The sequence below is a fragment of the Glycine max genome, chromosome 9, assembly GCF_000004515.6.
Source record: "Glycine max cultivar Williams 82 chromosome 9, Glycine_max_v4.0, whole genome shotgun sequence".
NCBI classification, from domain to species: domain Eukaryota; kingdom Viridiplantae; phylum Streptophyta; class Magnoliopsida; order Fabales; family Fabaceae; genus Glycine; species Glycine max.
The window spans coordinates 43,544,656-43,555,926 of NC_038245.2; the positions used below are offsets into that span (position 1 = coordinate 43,544,656).

An 11,271-nucleotide genomic window follows, 5' to 3' on the forward strand; every position below is an offset into this window, starting at 1 on the left:
TAATTTCTATTTCAAATAACCCATTTGTATTAACGATTTGTTTGTTTAGATACATTTTGAAGCGAAAGAAATAGATCAGAAACAAGTGAGAGAGAAAAAGAATTTTATGGTTTATTGGAAAAGGAGAGATAGGGGGAAGATAGAAAAGTTTTATAGATCTACACGCAAAAAATAAAAATAAAAATATCTCATGAAGGCTTTATTTGGATATTGAAAGATTTTGAGAAAAAAGGATCCAGAGTATAAAAAGAAGCAGAAGAAAAGAGAATTTGTAAAAGAAAATAAAAAAATTGGGTGGATTCTACTTGAGGTAGTGAATATGTAGTTTACGGGTAAATTGATATAATTGTTTTTTCAGACTTTATTTCATAAACAATTATCTTAATTTTTCTTTAAAATAGATTCTTAAATCTTCTTTTGTAAATAAAATTGTAAAAAAAAAAAACAACTATGTTGAATTGACAACTAAAATCTTACTGAGTTATGGATGATTTTCACATGAAGGGAATGAAGATGCAAAAGGAGAGCAGTGAATCACAAACTTAAGCAAACGATTAATCTTGCTTAGGGGTTTTAAGTTAAGGCTTGCTTATGTGAGTCTTCAATCTTGTTTAAGTGAGAAGGGATGCTTAAGCAAGACTATGTTGTCACTTAAGTAATCACACAAGTTCAAGAAGTAGGTTTAAACAACACAAATTCGTTTAAGTAAGAACTCATTTGTGTTTAATCCGACGTGGTAGTTTTTAACAAAAAATCTATTTGTAAGTGGATAAGTGGAGCATAGTGATTGGCTCATTCAGAATTTTGATGAGGGTGATTCTAAAGCGCGATCTCTCTTTATTTTCCTTCCATGGTTGATTCTTCATATTCTACAAATTCTTCTTGTATCTTCATCTTCTCCATGGCTTGTAGTAGCTAAACTTCACAGTTGTTGGAATTGAACATGTAATAGGAGCTCAAACCACGTGATTATTGTGTATATATCTTCATATCTATTCAATGCATTTGATTTCTACTTTTAGGCTTCAATCTCTGTCTTAGCTTGATCAACCTTATTCCATGAGTTATTTTGTGTTTGAAAACATATCTTAATTCTAGATTTGGAGTATAAATAGGTCGAATAAGATTTCTAGGGATAGGATTAATGTTTTCAATGTTTGAAATCCTTTTTTCTGAACCTAATTTTTATATTAGATCTCATAAGGAATTGAGGGATCTAATATAGAAATTAAGTCTCAATTCTTTAAGAATTAAGATTTGAGAATTCTATAAGGATCAAATATGTGTTGAATTGAGAATATGATCTAAGATTTCAATTACATGCGATGAGATTCCTATGAAGTTCAATTCCAACAACATTTTCTTCCTTGTTTTGTGCTTCTACAAATTTTTTGGTTCTAGAATGTGTTTAAGAGGATATTCAGCTGGTGGTGGAAGAATAATGAAGAGAAAGACATCGAGGAGTTTATGGAGACGGTTGATGATGGTGCTACAAGCGACGAAATTGTGGGTAAAGGAGGATTTGGAGACTCAACAACCGACCTTGACTCTGGTGGAGTTGTAGGAAGAGGTTCTAAGACCTTCGGCTTCAATGTTGAGAGTGTGCAAGTGAGCGACAAAGGTGTCTTTGAGAGGAGTGTCGAAGTCAATGGCAACAACGATGATTTTGATAGGGCATGGGTTTTCCTACATGGTTATTTTGCTTTTGCTGATTTAGTTATGTCATTTGAGGAGTTATTTGTTACAAAGGAAACATCATTCTAAGTAGACTATATATAGTTGTTGATGGTGATGATGTGCCTTAGTGAGGTTGGTGGTGCATGGTGGAGATGAAGTGGAACACAACATTCTACGAGATGCTGACATCAATGGGGATGACATAGAACTTCATTAACTATGTGAGATGAGAGTGATTATTAGATTGATTATATTTTATTAGTCAATAAATACTAACTATAATATGTTGAATCTAAATTGTTAAATGTTTTATAATATATTTAGTGGTTCGTAGATGTACTACTTACAATTTAGAAAATAAAAAAGGTGAACTACTTATTGAATTATATCGATATCACGTAGAAACATCACCAAAGTGATATAAATCAATTAGAGTGTATTTTGATAAAGAATTTTAACTGAGGAAAGTAATTTATCTGATAATTTAAATTTTTTTAATCTATAATTTATTGTTTGGATTTTTTTTTTATGAAGAATTTAAATTTTTAAAATTTTAAAACAAAATTTTAAACAACTAAAAATGTGAAATTTTAATTTTCTTAAAATGTGAGAAATTGAAATTTTCTTCTTGATAGAAGAACCTTCCAAAATATTTGTATATTTCCTTTATAACCTTCATCCTCTCTTCCACATGAAAGTTTCCAAGATCTCGTTCTCAAATTCGTGACTCTTCCCTCACGCTGATGATCCATTTCTTCAAGAAACACCATCTGAGCTCGCAGAGCGTCGATCGGATGTAGGCGTAGGGGAACACGTAGAACTGCACCCGCCAGTCATGGGAGCATCTGTCGTTGTCTATCACGTAGTGAAGATGCTCGCTGACATGGAGGGTCTGGGTCATGCCTTGTGTCGTTGACTGAATGTTGTGGTCGGATATGGTGGTGTACGCCGTCGTGTTTCGATTCCCCAACGACTCCTCATGTCGCATCAATATTCTTCTCTTTGAAAGCACACAAATCATATATTCTTTTCTCTTTGCATTCATTTTCTTTCACCTTCATAATTTTAATATTTTTTTATCCAAACACGAAATTTTGAAAATAAAATAATTTCAATTGAAGTATTTGAAATTCTTAAAATTTAAAATTCCCTCATCCAAACTTACTCTTAAAAAATTCGTCCCTCTTGCTACGACAAAATTCGTTGGTCTCACATTAGTTTATTTATAAATATACTAATAATATTAATTTATCAATACTATAATTAATACTAATAATATATATAAATTTATTTATTTAATAAAAGTAAATATATGTTCAACTTCGAAGTCCATTTAAGTTAAATTGATTTATGTAGTAATAGTAATTATATGTTTTTTAATATACGAATAAAAATTGTAATATATATATATATTAAATAGGTCAATGATTATATAAATTTAAAATGTTATGAAAAGTAATAAATCATACTAATAATATTAATAATATGATTAGTATTTACTTGTCAATAATATTATCAATGGTAATAATCTATATATTACTAATTATGAAAAATAATATCCATATTATAAGAAATTATTTATGAGTGAATATATTTTCGTTTTCAAATATACAAATATCACCATTTTTGTTAAAAATAAAATAAAATAATTCTTATTAATTTATTCACAACTCTGCCGTGTTCATGAAACGGATAAGGTGATGCTATATAATCAAGTGCGAAGCGTGAGACACTTTGGTGTTGTAGCTGAAGGAACATGAAAGGGTACAAGGTTTGGAACTCAACCTTCATACCTTTCAATAATAATCTCTCCCCAAATTACCCCTTAACCCCTTCCTCCTATACTGCTTCAAACTACACCCCATCCTTCCAAAACCAAAGACCAAAACTTAAAGCTCAGAATTTCAAACCCCACATTCTTCTATGCGCCTCTCTGCCCAGTAAGTATCATTTCCCCCCAATTCTCCAATCACTTTGTTCTCATTGTTTTTTCCTTAATTCTTAATACGCTGTATTTTTATTTATTTTTTTACGTTCTCAACATGGGTTTGTGAAAAAGTTTGAGTCTTGGGCTTTATTTGAAGTGTTAAGGGTGTCACTAGAGTTGGGTAGTAGTATAATATGAAGGGGAGAGCAGCCTGCTGAATTCTCTCTAGAAATTACAGTGGCATGCAAGGTTTTAAATTGGGGTCTGCAACCGCAGCATCAAGGTATTTTGATTCACCGTAACCACAATTTAAAACCATGGTGACATGTTACATATATCTTTTTCTATTTTACTTTATTTGTCTGGAATTTCTTTTTATTTTTATTTTAGTTTACTAAATTGTTGGCAATGTAAGAACCAAGAATTTAGAATGTTGCTGATTTGTCCTGTTGTGCTAACTTGTAAGAATTTAGATACGAAATTAGTTATGGACGAATGAAGGTATTTCCGTTTCCAAAGATACAATTATCACCATTTTTGTTCAAATTTTTATGTTCTTATTAGTTTATTCATAACTCTGCCTTGTTCGGATAAGATGATAAGTAAAAAAAGTTCAAGTGAATATAAAATTAGAATGTTGCTAAATTGTAAGAAATTAGATTATTCCATGTATCTGTAGATATGATTTGGTCTTTAACCAAACTGAATGACATTGTTTGATTCATGTAGCCAACTTCACCTACTATGATAAGACTTTTATGTACTAACAAACAAAAAAGAAGAGTGAACATCTATTTATCTTTCCTTTTAGGATATCTTCTTTCTATCTTGTTCCGGATGTTTTTCTGACTAATTTCTAGGGGTAGTATTTTGTGTGGCACTAAAAAATGAAATTCCTTTCAGGTCCGCAGGCAAGCAGTGCTTCCACGGCTCAAGCTGAGGAGCAAGAGGTTGAAATTGCAAGGGGTTACACTATGACACAATTTTGTGACAAAATGATAGATTTCTTTTTGAATGAAAAAACTAAATCAAAAGAATGGAAGAAGTACCTGATATTTAGAGAGGAGTGGAAAAAATACAGTGATAGATTTTTCAGTAGGTGCCAAAGAAGGGCAGACATGGAGAATGACCCAGTTATGAAGGAAAAATTTATTTCATTGCGGAGAAAGTTGAAGAAGGTAGTACTGTATGTTTTTTGATGTTCTTCACAACCATGCCCCCTTGCAATGTTGATTTAAGAAATAGACTCTTCTATTGCTGAATAAAAGTTGGAAAAGGTGAAGAAGCCTTTAAAATATAGAACTATTGTTTTATACCTTTTTATGGCTCAAAATGTATAAAACAAAACCTAATCCATATTTTATTTTATAGAAATGGTGCAGATACATTATCCTGCAAGTTCTTGCTAAACTAATAATAAGATAGTATTATTATTCTTATTGTTAATTAATTACTTTTTTTAGATAGCACAAACCAAGTACATCAAAAATTACTTTAATCTTTAGGAACTTGCTTGGTTCTAGAGCTTCTTCCTCAGTTTTGTTTGATCAGGAGTAAGCATTGCAGATTGATGATGAAATGGAAGGACACTATGAACTGCTCAAGGAAGTACAAGATAGCCCAATGGACATTAATGCCATAGTTGCCCGAAGGCGAAAAGATTTTACAGGAGAATTCTTCCACTACCTCACTCTTATTTCAGATATGTATGACAGCTTGGAGGAGCGTGATGGTAATTATATAGGAGTACTAAAAAATGTTTCCTTTTGGGCTTTTTGTCTCAATGATTATTGATTCTATAACCAGTAATCACCAGAAAGAATGAGATGAAATTTGATAGTTGTAACCTGTAATGAGAAAAAGAAAACTGATCTTAATAAAATTGCTCAATTGATTCTTGAAGCTTTTCTTAAAATAAGATTGAAATTTGGACTTCTTTTATAAAGGAAGAAGATAGGGAATGTTTTAAATATACCGGTGAAAAACGTAAAGAATTAAGATTTGATGGTTTATTCTTAGTCCTCTTACATGTAAAATTTTCATAATGAACCCAACCCTTGCACCCTGGAAAAAGTTGATACTTGTGATCCTGTCCCTTATGTAGGATGTTTCTTATGATTGGCATCGGTGTATTTCTTGAACAGGGATTTCCAGACTGGGGAGTAGATGTTTGTCAGCTGTCAGTGCATATGATAATACACTAGAGAATTTAGAGACATTAGATGCTGCCCAGGCCAAATTGGATGATATCCTGAATTCTCCTTCTATTGATATTGCTTGTCAGAAGATCAAAAGCTTGGCAAAGGCAAAGGAACTTGATTCTTCATTGATATTGTTGATAAGCAGCGCTTGGGCTAAAGCCAAAGAATCTACAACGATGAAGAATGAGGTATGATTTTGAAATATGATGCTCCATGGTTGTTACTGTATTCGAAAATAGACACACAGGGCCACAGATGCTTCTAATTGTGCCCAATCAATACTAATGAGGCTTTCTAAAACTTAAAACCAAGCAGAATGTGTTCCTCTTGTGGGTGTATGTGTAAGCATGTCTCAAATTTCTTTTTTTCTGGTGCTATCTGCCTGTTCTGTTTATTAAGATGGTCTTGACTGCACATTCTTATTTTTCAAGTTTTAACATACATGACTTAAATGAAAATGTTGGTTGTTGATGTAATATTGCAGAGAGCCTGAAAGATGTTCATATCACATACTCTCTGTGGAGGATACTTGTGGTCCTAGACCATCTGCAATTATAATTATACACATAGTTATATACATTAGGTATGACTATGAATGTTACATGGGATGGAATTTAAGAGGTTTTCATGTTTTTTCCTATATAATGTTGATACCAGGACACGCAGCTAAAGTATGAATCTTTCATACAGGGGTCTTGAGCTAAAAGAAAATAAACTGAATTGATTGTTCTGATTTTTAAATCAATCTGTATAATCTGAAAATCCTCTCCCTTTGTTCTTCCAGCATAGAATCTATGGAATCTTAATTTTGACTGCTCATGCTTAGAAGATATTATTTAACTGCATTATGAGTGTCAGTGTGTATGCTCAACACTCAACAGCCTTGCTTTATATTGTGCAGGTGAAAGATATAATGTACCAATTGTACAAGGCCACAAAGAGCAGCCTAAGGAGTATTACTCCAAAAGAAATAAAACTACTCAAGCATTTGTTAAACATCATAGATCCTGAGGAGCGATTCTCTGCATTGGCAACTGTTTTCTCCCCTGGTGACGAACATGAAGCCAAGGACCCTAACGCTCTATACACGTGAGATAATTTCCTACTGGTTCATTCCAAAGTATATCTTCCTTTTTATTTTATTTTTTGTGATTAGTCTGATATACTGCTTTTTAATTTTGTTGTGATTAAGCAGCACCCCAAAGGAGCTGCACAAGTGGATTAAGATCATGCTCGATGCATATCATCTGAACAAGGAAGAAACGGATTTGAGAGAAGCCAGGCAGATGACTGACCCTGTGGTAATTCAGAGGTTGTTTATCCTTAAAGATACTATTGAACAAGAATATATGGAAAAAGATACAACCCAGAAGTCTGAGACAAAAGACGAATCTAAATCAGAAGATTTTTAAGGTCTCATAAGCATCCATTCTTGCCAATGTGTTTCCTGTTCTGTGCCTCTTTTAATCGAGAAGGAAGGGGTTGAAGTGGAGAGAACCACCAAATGCAAGAGAAAAAGTTACTACTTACTACCCTTTCAAAGATTTTGTAATACTTTGCAATTGGATGTTTAGATGTTAACATATTTCACCTGATTTTCATTGCAAAGTTGAGGATTGTACTTCTAGGTGTAAACTATGAAGCATCCACCAGATCAAGGTGGATGATGACAAAACATTTTGAGGTTTAACCTAGAATATAAGTAGGAAGTAAATTGTCCTTCTATATATAAACAATCCTCCATGTTTCTATGGGAAATTTTCTTAACTAGTTATATCAAAGCATGTTTGTGTGGTAGGAAATTGGTTAATAAAAAGTTATTAGTACGTCTATGCACATAACCGCTTACAATCACTAATTATATGACATGATTTACAAGTTGTTATTTACTAGTTTTATTCTACTTCCTCGTATAGACTTACGAATTTACTTTTATCGGGTTGATAGTGATGGAAAACTAAACTGAAATCATGTTATAGTATCAACTCAGCTGTTTTTATTGCAAGATTCAGCGGAATAACGTGAAGCATCAAGCTTCAACCTTGCCCTTTAACGTAGTATTCGGCCTTATCGTTTTATGATATATTTATTTTTGGTCATGTCATGGTCGTTTTCTAATATAAAATAGTACCATATAAAGTCTTCGTGGTTAGGAAGGGGTACACGAAAAGAGAAAGAGAGGAAGGCCAAGTTTGGATGATAACATGTTTTGTATAATCAGTGTGGAATTGTGGATATTTAACAATAAATATCTGCTGTTATGAAAGAAACATAATAATAAATTTTTAAAAATAGAATTAATATCCTCGAGGATAACGAGAGGGGTGGGGACTTAGGGTAGTTCAATTATTCTTGGATAAATTTGAGTGGATTAACGTAGCCAATTTACCTTAGGCTATGAGTAATCTTGTTAAGCCTAATCGGTTTTCACGTTTTTGTCATTGCTCCTAGTTTTGTGCATATATTGTACCATTTGTCATAGTTTTTTTTCCCTGAGATAAGTTATTAGTCTTAAGTTATCTTTCACAAAGTTAAGTTGAAAAGTTAGCTAATAATTAAAAACTGAAATTTAAAAAATTAGCTCATTAAATTAAATGTATTTGATAAAATTAACTATTAAAATAGCTGAAAAGTGTAAAATGAAAAAAATAATAAACTATGATTTATTTAAGGATCAAAGTAAAAGAAAATAAAAAAAATAGAAACTAGAAACTAACATTTTAAAAAATATTATTTCAAAAAATATTAAAAATTATTAAAAAAATTTGTTCACCGAACAATTAAATGAGTTTTTTAATTAATAAAAAAAGATAGAAATTAATTTAAATGTCTTGCTGAACATAATTTTTATAATGTATTTTTATTTTATTTTCAAAAAAATTGTGTCTAATCAGATTTATTTACTTATTTATTTTAATCCATGATATCAAGATTTCTTATTAAGTGATAGTTTCACTAACAGATATTATAAATAAGTATGATATTTACCTAAATAATAAAAGAAACTAAAATGCATTTTTTTCAATACGAGACATTTATTATTTATATAAAAAAATCACAATTTTATAACATTATTAGGAGAATGAACTTAATGTCAAGTCAAGACTAAAATCAAAAGCTAAAAAGATTTTTCTTTTGAAAGTAGATAAAAAGATTTTAAAAGAGCCTAAATGAAAAAAAAAACATATTTTATAAGGATGAAAGTCTTACATAAACATAATTTGTTAAAAAAATATCTAGAATAAATTACAGAAATATTTCTGAGATTTATGTTTCATTACGTTATTTTTCCTCTGTTATGAATTTGTACAAATTCACAAACAAGCTTAAGCAGTTTTGGAAGATAAAATCACTTAAAGAAAGGGGACAAGGACATTTTGAAACAAAAAATCATTAAAATATCATATGCTAGTTGTAATATGTTAATTTTCGTAAAATAAATTAAAAAAAGATTTTGTTTAAAAACAAATAGAATTTTAGGAAAATAATGAGATTTTTGTAATTAAATAAATAAGAGAAATAATTTTATTAATTAAAATAATGGTTTTAAGGTAAATAAAATAATTATATGTTCTTGAAAAATAAAAAAGGAATTTTATTTATTTATTTGATAGGGAGTAAAATAAAGTTCTTTTATAAAATAATAAAATAAAAAATAATAATAAATTAAAAGTACCCTAATAAATAAAAATATATTAGGTTAATTTTTATATTTATGATACGTCTCTGCGCTCTTTCTTCCTCTCAAATTTGTCTTCTCTCTCTACCAAAGTCCTCTCTTTTTCTTGCATATACACCAATCTGTCCCAGTAAAACTACGATTCCGAACTCGTTAACCGTTGAATCATCGTGAAATTTGTACACCAAGTTCGGAACTAATTTTCACACATCCCCCAACCGTTGGGATGTGCGAAATAATGTCTGTGGTGGGAGAAATGTCCCTCGCATGAAACTTTCTTTTTCCGCATACATCCAAACATATCTCAGTAAAACTATGATCCCGGACTCGTTAATCGTTGGATCTTCATGAAATTTGAGCACTAGGTTCAAAACTCATTTCCGCACATCCTTATCATTGGAATTCGTGAAATAATGTATTTGGTGAGAGAAATATCCCTCTCATGAAGACAGTGAAATGGAGGCTCCAATACCTTCTTCTTTTCTCTAACACTTGGAAACCCTAGCAAAGCAACCAAAGGAAAAACTTGAGGAATCTTAGGAAACCGTTAAAGATGTTGCTATCGCTACCGGACTACACACATGAGCCCGCTTAAAGGTAAGAGATGGGTTTATCGCAATTGAAGTTAGAATGAACATGTGTAGGGATCCTTAGAGGATCAAATTGTGGTTTATTTTGAGATGTTTACTGTATTGTAATAATTCCTTTACGATTATAATTACGAGATTATTGTGTTTGATGGACTAATTGATGTCCTAATGCAAATTGGTTGATAAAATTGAGTGTTCTTGGTGTTTTTTTTGTGTTTTTGAACCTACGATTTTGATTCCTTTGATTTTGATATGATTATGTAAAAAAATTTTAGGGGTTTTACTTCCCATGTTGTGAGAAGTATTTTTGTATAATTCATTTGTATTTTGGACAAGATTACTAGATTAATGTGATAAATTATTATTTTGGGATTATAACATTGTGATTAAGATTAAGTGTATGTGATAAATTGAGTATGTGTTGAATTGTAAGATACATGACTATTGAAATGTTGTGTGCATTGAGTTGTGAGTTATGAACCATACTATCACATGATTGTAAGACCTTTTAAGGCGACGAGTTAATACACAACAAGTATTGTGATGAGATCCACTGTGGGAATCCGACGAATTTAATCACTATGAGACACGACGAGTTAAAATTATTTTGAGAATAATTGAGAAGTCATGTGTTTTGTATAGTTCATAGATAGAGTCTATGTGCTAAAATATTTTTTAGGTTGGACCTGAATCAAGAGGGAAAGACTCTGACGGATTCTTCGGAATGTAGGCCTTGGGGGTAAATACACTCGGTTTGAATGTTCCTTGAAGCATGTGCTGATCCCATATGGTTGGAGCGTTCTCACAAAACAGAGTGACTCTGACTGATCTCATATGATTTTATCTAGTGAGAGTGACTTGACTTACCAATGTGTGGTCTGTCTTGTCATGTACTCCTGAGCATCCGACGAGATTTTTTATTAACATGGTACCACATTGCATATATGATTGAGTCTTAGTATATTGTTGCATAACGCTTGTGTATTGATCGATAGTGATTGATTGAGTGATACTGTGTTTTGATCCTTGAGTACGTGAATGATGTGAAAACGTGTGAGACGTGTAGTGTTGAGATGTGATGTTACACGATAAGTGGTGGAATGACATGAGTTGTGTTAAAGTAAGTTGTATTTCATTTGTATGATATGTATATCTACATGTTGTCCCATTTCTTTCTATTAGTTATGAATGTGATAA

The 11,271-nt window shown here is 31.4% G+C and overlaps 1 protein-coding gene across 1 annotated transcript; it reads left to right on the forward strand.

Moving 5' to 3' along the window:
* Positions 1-3,394: 3,394 nt before the first annotated feature.
* On the forward strand, positions 3,395-7,586 carry LOC100527658 (uncharacterized). Its single transcript, NM_001248646.2, has 6 exons — positions 3,395-3,617; positions 4,508-4,782; positions 5,171-5,336; positions 5,749-5,993; positions 6,707-6,894; positions 7,001-7,586. Exons 1-6 carry the CDS (start codon positions 3,434-3,436, stop codon positions 7,215-7,217), a joined length of 1,275 nt encoding a protein of 424 aa, NP_001235575.2. The 5' UTR covers positions 3,395-3,433; the 3' UTR covers positions 7,218-7,586.
* Positions 7,587-11,271: the final 3,685 nt, after the last annotated feature.

Excerpts from the sequence above, each read along its gene's own strand:
- LOC100527658 (NM_001248646.2), top strand. The coding sequence starts at position 3,434 with ATGAAAGGGTACAAGGTTTGGAACTCAACCTTCATACCTTTCAATAAT. Across the intron at positions 3,618-4,507 it reads TCTATGCGCCTCTCTGCCCA|GTCCGCAGGCAAGCAGTGCT; the intron begins GTAAGTATCATT and ends AATTCCTTTCAG. Across the intron at positions 6,895-7,000 it reads GACCCTAACGCTCTATACAC|CACCCCAAAGGAGCTGCACA; the intron begins GTGAGATAATTT and ends GTGATTAAGCAG.